A 12,460-nucleotide genomic window follows, 5' to 3' on the forward strand; every position below is an offset into this window, starting at 1 on the left:
TCACCAGGGGATGCACAGTGCACACTGGGAAAGAGTTACCAGATTTGTCCCAGGCTCTTTTCTGCCCTGAGTAACCTTAAGCAAGTCACAGACTTTACTTCTCCCTTTACTCAAAACTTTATCTTGTTACTCATTCAGCTCCACATAGGAGCTAGGTTTGGTTACAGATTCTTGCATTCATTTCATCAATATTTAGTTAAGCCTTGTTTTTAAGAATCAAGAAATGGTGCAACTATCCTATTTTGCAGATGAGGAAACTGAGGCTCAAAGAGGTGGGCTTTTCAGTGACATGACCAGGATTACAGTCTAGCTCCAGAGCTCCCCAGCCACAGGGAACTGACTGAGAGGGCTCCACTCTCTGGGAAGCCCCACCACAAAGGATCTTCTGCTTTTGATCATGCTCTTCCTCTATCCTCCCTCTGACACTGCTCACCCTGTTCACAAACATCCCTTCACTGTGAGATTCTCAGAAGCAATCTGGCTGAAAGCCTTCTAATGGCCCATTGGCCCTATGGGTACCATTCAGACTGGAGTTTCTCATCCTATCCCATTTGGGGCCAGATAATTTGTTGTGGATTAAAGGGTAGACATTGTTTAACAGCATCTTTAAACTCTTTACCCCTAGATACCAGGAGGAGCCCCCTTCTGCAATCATGAAAAATAAAACATGGCCAGAGGTGCCTGGAGAACAAGATTGTCCCAAAGCAGAACTGCTGATCATGCTATTGTTTAATTCCAATTATTTAGCACAGGTTAATAGTTGTGCATCTCATAAGGATAAGCTCAGTCAATCTTCATACAGCCAACCCTAGGAGGTGAAAACTATTAGTGCTCTCCCTTCATTTTTTGGCTGGGAGAAACTGAGGTGCAGAAAGGCTTGGTAATAAACTATGCATGAGCAGCTGGGGTGCATGCCTGTAATCCTGGCACTCTAGGAAGCTGAGGCAGGAGGATCACAAAATTTGAGCCCAGCCAGGGCAACTTAGCAAGAGCCTGTCTCAACATAAAAAATAAAAAGAGCTGAAGATGTAACTCAGTGCAAAGGCCCTGGGTTCAATCCATAGGAGAGGAGAGGGGAGGAGAGGAGAGAAGAGGAGAGGAGAGGAGAGGAGAGGAGAGGAGAGGAGAGGAGAGGAGAGGAGAGGAGAGGAGGAGAGGCGAGGAAAGGAGAGAGGGGAAGGGAAAAGGAGACAGTAGAAAGGGAAAGGGAAGGCTCCATAACTTGCCAGTGTCACACTGTGAGTGGCAGATCTAGGGTTAGGATGTGGACTCCAGAGTCCTGCACCTGTCCCTTGCTATGCCAGGTTCCTCAAGGGCACAGCCACAGCTTTGATTTCTCAGCACCTACAGTGCCGCTTCAAGGGATGGTGCTACCAATTCTGCCCAACTGTAAGAACCTCAGAACCCCAAAAGGCCCAGCCTCCTCAACACAACTACAAAGCCCAGTAGGGTCTTACTCCTTGACACCCTCTCCCATGATGCCAGCTACCCAGACCAAACCAGCTCCCGATGCTCTCCCTCCCTGCCAGTGCCCACTCACCCTTCCAAACCTAGCACACAGTGGCTGAAATGGGCTTGCTCACCTGCAGGGGGCACCTTTTTACTTCAGAATCTTCAAACCTAAAGACCCTCCTGTGAGGCTCCTACCACAGTTATCACAGGGGGCTCCTGGGACCCCGCCCCACGGCCCCTCCAGCCTCTCTTCCCGCACTGGCCAATCCTGAACCGTGGGAGGTCACGAGCACTCAACCCTTCCTTCCCTCCAGTCCTCCCACATGCTGTTCCTTTTTGTCCTTGTATTGTCAGGGACATCACCATGACAGAGGGGTCTGCACGGTTGATGGCAGGAAGTCAGCACAGAGCTTTCTAATGGCACAATTCCGATTTCCCCCCTACATGATCTCCATTACAGTTCTCTGTTGTCTGAGCCTCAGTCTGCCTGCGTGTAGGATAAAGACACAAACACAGGTCTCTTGCAGTTGATGGGTGAATCAAACCAGCTAACAGTGCCTCAGGGCCCGGTGTCTCTCAGGAGGAGTGGGAACTGGTCAGTTCAGCAGGCCAGGACACCTGCTCCATGAGCAAAACCCAAGGCCCATCCTCCCAACCGTAACTCACACACCGCCAGATGCCACCGACCTGTGGGGCTCCGGCTCATGATGATGGGGGTGGCGGCTGCCCCCATGCCCGGGCTCTCACTGCTCGAGGACTGGCTATAGAAAAACACATCCTGCTTGAAAGGCGAGGTTGTGGACGGCTGGCTGCTCTGGGGAGAGAGACCGGAGGAGTGAGGCCAGCACACTTTCAATGGCCCAAAGGCTTCCTGTGCCTAGGCAGGCTGAAAGTCCCCAAGCCAAGGGTGACCACCGTCCCCGCTCCCACACTCGGATCTGTGCCTTCCTTCCTGCTGCCTCAGCCCTGGCTTCAACCTCTGCCCCTCCAGGAAGGGACACCAGCTCCTTCCTTCCCCAGCCAGGATCCCAATGGCAAGGACACAGCCCAGCCTGGCCCTGATCCTCTACTGCTGCTGTTATGTCACTCCAGGGGGAGCCCTCATGCCTGCTCCCAGAGGGAGGTGACAGCTGCCTGGGCCACCTCTTGTTTCTGTGCCTCCCTTTCATCCCCACAGACAGAAGCCTTTGCCCACATTGCTATTTTAATGCTCGCAGTATAGCCAACTGGGTGCCAAGTGCACTGCCCGAGTGGGACAGGCACACTTACCCCACTGTCACAGTCCTCCATGGCCTCACCCTCCCCTGCAGTGCTGCTGAAGCTGCTGGTGCTGGAGGAGGAGCGGGAGATGTTGGCCCGGCCATTCTCCTTCAACTTTATGAAGGGCCTGCAGGGAAGGGGAAGAGGGGCAAGCCTGGGTCCCTCGCCACCGAGACCTCCCTCAGCTCCAGCCTCCCCAGACCAAGAGCAGGACAGCCCAGGCCAGACCTACGCCTGCCCACGGTGGCTCCCTGTGCCCTGCCAGCCAGCCTCTGTGCTCCAGAGAGTTTCAGAGGCAAGAGGCAGTCACTCTCAGCTCGTCTGGAGGCAGAACAAACATTCCAGGCTCCAAATGGCCGTAGCCAGTCCTTCCCTCCCCTTGCTTCCTGGCTGTCTTACTTTTCTTTGTTGGGACAGATTTCTGGAGAGCTGGGATTGGATGAGGTCTCAGACTTTATCTCCTGAGAAGAGTGTGCGCCATCCGGGGTTTTGGGGGTACTGGATGCACTGTCACTGAGGAAAGAAGAATAAGGAATGAGACTGTGGGGAGAGCCCCACACTCCTGGTCCATCTGCAGGCCTGAGACAGAGCTTTGACTATAGGACCCATGTACCCCCATCTGAGGCACAGCTGCTCAGACTTCTTTTCCCCACACCAGCTCCTGAAACTATAGTAGAGAACAGGACTTTGTGCTCCCTATAGCAAGGACCTGTCTAGGTTCAAGGGTGGAGAATTCAGAATTATCCACTGGAGCCCTGGAATGATGATATTTAGCCCAAGTTTCCCCTGCCTCCAAGTTGGCTGCCCCACCTGGGTCAAGAGAGGACCCCACAGAGAATGGCAAGTGTTCCCACAGGGAGCAGGTGGCTCTGCTCAGCAGATGGCCCAACACACAGAGATTCCTGTAAGGCTCCAGGAAGTCTGCCTGCACTGTGACTCTGGAGACACCCTACATATAAACTAGAATATGAGTCCCCTGGATCCATATGGCAAGGTGGCTCCAGCTGAGTCAAAGGCTGCTCTTAGCATGAAAGTCCAAGAGTTCCCTTCTCTTGCAGTTCACCAAAGACCATCTATCCTGTGCCCCTTGTTAGGGACATGGCAACTCTCTCTTCAGGGCACTTTTCTAAGTAATAGCATTGTTAAGATAAAATATATACACCACACATCTCACTCATTTAAAATGGGCAATTAGGTGGTTTCTAGTATATTTACAGAAGTGTGAAACCACCACCATAATCTAATTTTAGAACATTTTTAGACCTCCTAGAAAAAACTCTGGCCCCATCTGTAAATACTGCCCATCCCTCTTCCCCTTCACCCCCGGCAACCACTGACCTATTTTCTGTCTCTATGGATTTGCCTGTCTAGACATTTTACAGAAACGGAGTCACACACTGTCATGGTCTTTATATCTGGCTTCTTTCACTAGCATAATATTTTCAAAGTTCTCCTATGTTGCAGCGTACATTACTACTTTAGTCCTTTTTATTGCAAAGTAATATTTCATTTTATGGACAAACCGTATTTTATTGATCTAGTAATCAAGCAACAGACACTTGCATGTCCCAATTCAAGGCTTTTATGAGTGGTGATACAATGGATATGTGCATCAATTATGCTAAAGTCAGAGCTAATGGAACTTGTCCTCATAGCTTCAGAGACCCTGCCTTCTGCACCCTCTCCTTCTCTTTCCCTTCCCAACATCTTCACCAGTTCTCTGTCCTCTACTTGTGCTTGCCTGCGAGGCTCCACATGCCCTCTCTGGGGTGATCGTATTCATTGGTTCATCTCTCTTTAATTAGCACTTATACCCCGCTGCTGCCCAACTCCGTTTCTCCAGCCCAGAGCTCTGTTCAGAACTCAAGAGCTGGATATCTCTAGTGCTGGGTGGTCCATGAGACTGCCACACACTGGTTCCAACAGACCACTGGTCTTTCTCTATAATATATGGCCCACGTGCCCTAGCTGAGGGGATGGGACTACCACCCAGGGCCACAGGCAGACAACCTGCAAGACCATCCAGGTGTCTTCCTTCTCCCCACAGGACGGTAAGCTGGAGGGCTGGAGTGTGTTTGGAGCAGCTCTTGCTGAACACTAAGCAGCCGAGCATAGGACAGGCACTCCGTAAATGTTGTTTGCTGAATTAAACAGCAAATGGGCTATAAAATGGGCTCAACAATGAAAGATCAGAAAGACGCTTAGCAAGAATAAGTACATTATAATATGAGAATAAAGCACATTATGAGAGTTACTAAAAATATATGTATTTGTCTAGAATATTCTAGAAGTCCAGAAAATCAATTAACTCTGCTTGGTAGGGTCAGGGAAAGCTTCCATAGGATGGGTCTTTGAGATCTGAGGGCGCAGCTCAGTGGAATGGTTATTGCCTAACGTGCACAAAGACCTGGGTTCGATCCCCAGTACTGCAAAAAATAGACATCTGAGTGAGCATTTTAAAAGAAGACAAAGAAAGACAAGAACCTAACACCATTTCTAGCCTAGGTCAAAAGGTTGCAAGAACAGCTTTGGAGCTCCATGTAAAGAAGGGTCCAGACTGGGCTCAGAGATTAAAGAGCTGACGATCAGGTCATGCAGGTAAGATGCAGGTTAAAGGTCACCTCCTGAAAACAAGCCAAGCTCTCCCCAGGGGTAGCTACCTGACTCCTGTCAAGGTGCAGAGGGCCAACAGACTCCCAGCTGGGCTGGAGTAGGGGCCCAGGCATTTACCATCGTGTCCGGCTGTCCCCCTGGCCTTCAGAGCCTGTGTGCAGGCGGGGGAAGAGCCCGGACCGCCGCTTGATGGGGCTTCTTGACTGGTTCTTCACGGTTGCCACTGCCACTGGAGGCTGCCAATGAAACCACCAAAGTGAACGCACACACCCCGCACCCAGGCCTCCTTCCCTTCTCCCTCTACAGCCACGGATGGCCCCTTTCTACAGGAGACCTCAGAAAACACCAACACAGTTAAGAAGGGGGGGAGGGATCTATGCAACAGGAGGTGAGACTCTGAGACTCTAGCTACCGGCAGGCTCTTCTGACCTATTAAAGCCAAGTCCTTGGCCCTAGGTAATGATCCAACAATGGCCACATTCTTGGGGGCCCAGGGAGTCAGGGCCACCATGTGGGAGGCCCACATGTCATGAAGGTCACGATGATTCAGGGGTCACAGACTGGGAACCACAAAGCTAGAGAGACCTTGGGGTGGTCTGGTTCAACCTTTCATTTCACCAGTGAGGAAGCTGAGGCCCAGAGAGGGGAGGTGACTTTGTTAAGGTCAGTGAGCAAATCACTGACAGAACAAGGGTGAGAACCCAGGGCTCCTGACACTCCATCCACTGCTCACGAACAGTGAGCCCAGGCAGGACTCACAATTATGACATGGAGCAAGAGTCATACAGTTCAGGTCCACATGTACAATAGGCAGTGCACAGAAGCCAAGGTTTCTGCTTCGAACAGCTACCTGGCCTCACAGGTGCACAGCGGAGTGCAGAAAGTCTGAGGAAGAGGAGGTGAGAGCCTGAGCCAATCTGTAAGCCACCAGGATTCTAACATAAGCCCAGTTCCTGCCTGCCATTCATGTGCAGCACAACCATAAACAGATGGCAAAACTCTCTGGGCCTCAGTCTCCTCATCTGCAGAATGGAAATAAATGCCTTGCTCTGTTCATATTACGAATCTTACCAAGGTAATAGGTATAAAAATATTTGGCAAATTAAAGCAGTTGTTCAAGACCATTTATAACAAGAATCATTAGTATCACAGAAGTCTGCTCTGCTCTTTAAAAGAAGATGAAAAGGAATTCTAGTCTACACAAGTCCAGGGCCATTTCTTTGTCCATTTATAAATGGATCAGCTATGTGGTTCTCTCATCTGTCCAGGATCTAGTGTAAGTCAATCGGGCCAAATTCATAGGCCCACACGGCTTCTCTCTTTGGGAACTGTACACACAGTGATGAAGAAAACAAATTTCAAGCAGGCAGACCTACACGCAAATCCTAGCTATTCGGCTTAGCTGCGAGACATTTGGCAAGGTACTTAATGTCTCTAGCACTTGCCTCAGGCAGCTGGGACAGGGATTAGGCTGGTGAACTACAAACTGAGGTGGCTACTGCTATCATTACTAATAACAAAGAAAGGGCATCCTGCTCCCACTCACAAGTCTGAAAGCCCTGGGCAGGAGAATGCACCCCATACCATTTTGCAGGGTTGGAGACTGGGTTGTCAAGGAAGGTCACAGGACAAGTGCGTTTCTCTTGCAAGCGAACCCCAGGTACTACTTGAGACAGGTTCTAAAGACCATTATCAGAAGGCAGAAGATGGGCTGTCCTCAGGCCCCAACTTCTCACTTTGTCTGTCACCCCGCTGGCCCCTAAACAGGTTTGCTGGTGACCCTTCCCTGCCCCACGATAGCCCAGGCTCTGCGACACTCACCGAGAAGGTAGTTTTGGTGACTTCCATGCTGTTGTGAACAATGCCCCCGCTGAGGCTGCCAGGGATGCCCCCACCGTGCAGCTTCCTCTGGCCTCCCACCATGGTCTCCATGGAGTGGCTGCGCACACGGATGGCCCTCTGCAGAGAGAAGTGAGGGGTGCAGAGGCCCTGTGAGTCAGCGCCTGGTACCCAAGGAGGACCTTGTTTTTGGCATGTGTGCATTCATTCATGCACGTGTGCACACATTTACACACACATGTAACAAGCACACAGTCACACAGATCCATGCCACCATCATGGTTTATGCAATTTTCCCATATTCTACCCCATCCTCTGTTGCGGCCGTACAGCAGGGGGAGCTGAAGGGCTCACGCCCCAGTTGCCTGTAAGGTGGGCCGACCTATAGGTGAGGGAAGTGAGACCCACACTGGTCCAGCTCTCAGCTTCCTCCTCTGTAAAGGGGAGTCACACGTTCCACCAGGATCAAGGTAGGCATTAAATAATCAGGCTGTGGACTCCATGTTGACTCTCTTCCCAGAAAACCAAACTTCTCTTCAGACACCTCTCCTGGGCCTCTTCTGCTGGCATCCTGGAGTGCATTTAGTGCACCCAGGTCTAGCACTCGTGCATGGTGAAAACTGGGTGAGGAGTTCCTGCTCATCCATGCTTCAACTCTGCATCAAGCCCTCCCTGTGGTTGCAGGGGCTAAAGACACACTTCCATTCCAAGCTGTGGTCTGCATGGCTGCTAAAGAGGAAATGTGTGCTCAGACTGGGCGCAGGTGCAGTATCAGGCTACATGGAGCCATGCACCCACATCGGACCACCACAGAGTGAGGGGCAAGCTAGAAAACAGTGAAGTGCTCATGAGAGGACTACCAGAATGGGCAAATTAGCCACAGTGCATGAGAAGAAAGCTAAACCACAATATCACTGACCCCACAATGGGAACGGACCAGGGGTGACAGCCACACCCCAGACTGGTTTATAAGGTGACACAACTCTGCACAGGACCACGGGAGAGTGGCTTTGGTGCTGCAGAGCTCAGCTCCCCTAAGGGAGGGTCTCCTGCCACATGAAGTCTGGATCCCCACATGCATGATGTGCTCTGTTGAATTCTAGCATCCGAGGAGGAGGAGGAGGTTCTCTCCAGTGACTCCCAAATTCTATCACCACTCCTTAGTCATTTGGTTACTTAATAATAGAGTCAATGGCCATGTAACTTAGCAGTCAAATGCACAAAAGCCTTAGGGTTGCACTGCCAAGATTTAAACCTACCTAGGCTCTGGGTTTCTGTCACCCACTAGCTGGGTACTCTGGTAAGGGTACTTAGTTTCTCTGAGATGTATCTGTGAAATGGGATGGAGGATGTTTTCACCATGGGACTGTCGTGAGAATGCATATGATGCTTTTAGGAGAGAGACCAGTGCACTGCAAGATCTAATAAATTTGGGTCTTCTTCCTATTAATAACAAGCATTTGTTATGTGCTTCTCCTGTGTCCAGCTCCATACCAGGAACCAGAACTTCAGACCAGAGGCCAAAGGAGTATGAGATATGGTCCCACCTCCAAGGAGCACAGAAGATAACAGTCCTAAAATTGGAGCAATGATACAAGGCTCAGGGCCTCTGGGGGATGCTCTATCTGTGTTAATTACTTGTTCAGGGCTCCCAAGAGAAGGACTTCTAGACCCAAATATTACTAATGGATCCTCTGCCACAGGCTTTCCTTGCGGGCAGAACTAGCCTGGTCCCCTCCATGGGACACAGGAAGAAGTCACAAGCAGTCTAAAGTTGTCACTTAATATAGCCTCTGCTCAGTGGGACATGAGGGAATGTCTGCCGGGGCCTTTGGGAAAAAACACTTCCTCCATGACTCCCAAAACAGTTACACCTAAATCCTCAGTTACACCTAAATCCGGGCCACTCCAGGGGAGGATACTGACCAAGGGAGGGAAGGAGGGAAAAGAAGATGGAGCCCATGACCAACTGAACCACAGGATCCCTGTGTCTTCTCATCCCAGGAGCTATTGGGCTTTCCTTACTGTGGTGAGGGGAAGGATTCTCAAGACCCTGACATGAAGGACTGAGCCATGGACTGTGCCCTTCCTTCTGGACTTAGACCCTGCACACATCTGGTGTACCAGCTGACAGATATCTCAAAATAAAGAACAAAGCCCTTCCCTCCTTCAGCATCCAAGGCAGAGCTCAGTTTCTGGAAAATTGGCCCCAGCAAAACAACATAAACACTGCTCCTAACCCAAGTCTCCAGGGACCTTTCAGGGCCAGGAATGCTCCCACCTTGGAAACAAACAACCTGCCTGCCCTCCTCCCCTGACAAGAAAGGCAGAACTGGGAAGACCATCTGCAAAATGACAGTACCTGAAAGGAGATATGGAAAATGAGACATGAAGCCCACCTACCACATACCCTGATGTCACCTGGGCTCTCTTGTCTGAGTCAAATATTCCCCTAGAAGACATCATCTCTCTCCTTTCTTCATCACAGAAGAGACTAGGATCCATTTCCAATGCTGATTTTTATGCCCTATCTACTTATTCCACACAACACCTAGCAACAGAATTCCAATATCAACCCCATTCAATTCCTGCTACCTCCAAAGCATCCTAAAGTCACACACCCTCTGAAAAAGTGAGGGCCAGACAATGTGGCAATGCCCTGATGTGCCCTTGAACAGCTCCGTCAGGCTCAGCATCTTTATATTTCTTTGGTGTCTCATGTGTTGCCACCACCACTATCATCAGAAGTGACATTTCAAACGAATATTTGCTTTTTCTTGTTTGCAGTTCTAGGAATAGAACCCAGACCACTCAGTCACAGCCCAACCCCAAACCCATCACTTGTTTTTGACAAATCCCTCACTGTCTCTGTCCCAGAAAGGACTCAATGGGCATAATAAATCCTGAGAATTGGTATCTGGTCTGGTAAGCTTCACAGACTGATCTTATTAAACCCTTACAACGGTGAGGTAGAGAAGATAGATCAGTAAAGGTTTCAAAAGTTAAGTAAATAATGTTCAAAGGCCACAAAGCAGGTCAGAGATGGAGGGTGGCCTAGCAGCCAGGAGCCTGGGCTTCAGATGAAAGGGTTCCTGAATTCCCCAAAAATGGTTCAGATTGAAAATATAATTCAACCCTTGGGCGAATTAATGCTGACTGGAAATCAGGAAGCTACAAGGACTCTCCTGCAGAAACCTCGGAGGCTGATGTCAGGGAGGCCTCTCTTCAAACGCCCCTGGTTCTGCTGTTAGAGTCAGCAAGGTAAATGTGAGGAGACAGTGGGGAATTCTGGGAGTGAGCATGATGGCGGTCTGGGGTTGAGGAAAACAGGAAAAGGCTGAACCTAGTCCTCTTAGTGGTCGGCAGGTGAACCTCTGCAGTTTGTACAGTGTGGGGATGGTCCCTGGAGAAGGTGCATGAGGGTGACAGGACACAGTGTGTATCCAACACCTGGCACGAGACCTTCTCACTTAGGGTCAGTACTCCAACCCCAATCTTAGGGAGAGAGCTCTAAAACTCATACTTGATGTGGCTAAAACTGCCCGGTTTCACATCTCCATCTGATGGCGACATCAGAAGCACTGGCAGTTGTGCCAGGAACAAGAAGAGAATGAATAGTAATGGTGACATCAAAGAAAGACAGGAGAGAAGATTGGCTTCAGGGGTCTGCGGTGGCCACAGGAACCGTCCTCAGTCCCTGATCTCTCCCTGGAAATTCGCATCTGTCCTCATTCAGGGATAGAATGCTCAATGCCTTCAGGTGGCTGACAGGGGACTTTTTTCTGTGCACCAAGCTCAAATCTCTCTTAAATTTCTAGACCTCTTGAGCCAACCTAGTCTGTTATTCTGTATGACTGTCCCAGGCTGTCCTCAGACTCCACTTTCCTTTTAGCTTACTGTCTCTGGCCCCAGCGGCCTCCCTCCATCACCATCATCTCCCAGTCCTTAGCACACCCTCCTGCCTGCTTCTGAACAAGCGTTCTCTCGAGGGTGTGAGAGCAGGGAGATGGCACTGCTTTCCCATTACCTGCATACGTCGCTTCATCTCCCCCCCCCCCAAGTTTGAGCACAGTACCACAAAGGGAGTAATTCTCTTCCTATCCAACCACACTACTCATCTCCTTACAAGTGGGTCTCTGAGTTACCTCAATTTAACAAACTCAACTAACAGGAGAAAATTCAAGATGAACATCAAAGGGGACATGCCTATCGGAATCAGGCAAGGGAGGCAAGTGACAAAGATGTGAATCTGCTGCCTGCTGAGATGCTCCAACCTGGGAAAACTGCAGTCCAGCACTGTAACAGGACAAATACGAGACAGAGCTAAGGGGTGTCCTCACACACACACCATGGTTCTAAGCCATGAGCTGAGCAGCGCAAAATGCAAGGCCTGAACTATCAGTCCAACCCGAAAGGCAGTGGGGACATTCTAGAACCTCAACTTCCTGTCTTCGGAGAAAACAGGAAAAGAGGGAGCAAAGATGCCACATGTTAGGGATGCTGCCCAGTCTGCTGGGCTCGGTCCACCATCACAGGAACTCTCGGGCTGCCTCTACCTGCTAGGAGTGGCTGTGGCCTCACCCGCCACTAGGGGTCAGGTCAGGCCAACACATTAACTGTCATTGGCTCTCAAAGGCTGGGAAAAATTATCCAGCTTACTGTGGCCCATTTTGTCTTCCCTTGCCCTTGTCCTTGTCCTCCGTACTCACACCACATGGATATATCATGTATTGTCACTTCTTCATCAGAAACCAATAAAACCTCGGAGAACAGCTTGCACGGGCTGAGTACGGTCTTTCAGAACAATAGCCAAGGGTTCAGTAAGTTTCAAAGATGAGCGATTTACAACTCCTTCATAAAGAAAACCCTCAAGATGTCCATAGACCCCACACACATGCACACACACGCACACACACACCTACACACACGCACACACGCACACACCATGGGCTCCACCTGCAATGCTGACTTTGCGCTCTGTACACTTAGTCCATACAGACATCTTTTAATTGTGAGTCCTCATGACAAAAGTTTAGCCTTTTTCATTGGAAATCTCTATTTTTAAAATTATCATCTAAATGAAAATGTAAACTTTAAAGGTGTTGGCAGAACCAGCAGGTTCCTGAGAATCCCTCCAAGCGGCTCATTCTGAAACTCAGGTCTAGACACGGGCAAACCAACAGGTCCATGTCTTCTGCAGGAAAACCTCTGCACTCCTGTGGAACTGAAGTGAACGTGAGGAAGTGCACCAGACAGCACGAGGCGCCAGAGAGCACAAGTAAGGGCCACAGAGAGC

At 50.1% G+C, this 12,460-nt stretch overlaps 1 protein-coding gene across 9 annotated transcripts in view; it reads right to left on the bottom strand.

The window, feature by feature from the left end:
- Window positions 1-12,460, bottom strand: part of Rap1gap2 (RAP1 GTPase activating protein 2) — a 270,988-nt gene that overhangs the window by 8,096 nt on the left and 250,432 nt on the right. For all 9 annotated transcript variants that reach the window (XM_063251041.1, XM_063251049.1, XM_063251045.1 and 6 more), the window contains 5 exons: window positions 7,147-7,284; window positions 5,443-5,561; window positions 3,112-3,225; window positions 2,722-2,839; window positions 2,140-2,266 (listed from right to left, as the gene is read on the bottom strand). In XM_063251041.1, the coding sequence (XP_063107111.1) occupies window positions 2,140-2,266; window positions 2,722-2,839; window positions 3,112-3,225; window positions 5,443-5,561; window positions 7,147-7,284 (616 nt within the window). The remainder of the gene's footprint in view (window positions 1-2,139; window positions 2,267-2,721; window positions 2,840-3,111; window positions 3,226-5,442; window positions 5,562-7,146; window positions 7,285-12,460) is intronic.

This window comes from Cavia porcellus, unplaced genomic scaffold, assembly GCF_034190915.1.
Source record: "Cavia porcellus strain 051 isolate PalLab524CR breed Dunkin Hartley unplaced genomic scaffold, mCavPor4.1 scaffold_6, whole genome shotgun sequence".
Lineage (NCBI taxonomy): Eukaryota > Metazoa > Chordata > Mammalia > Rodentia > Caviidae > Cavia > Cavia porcellus.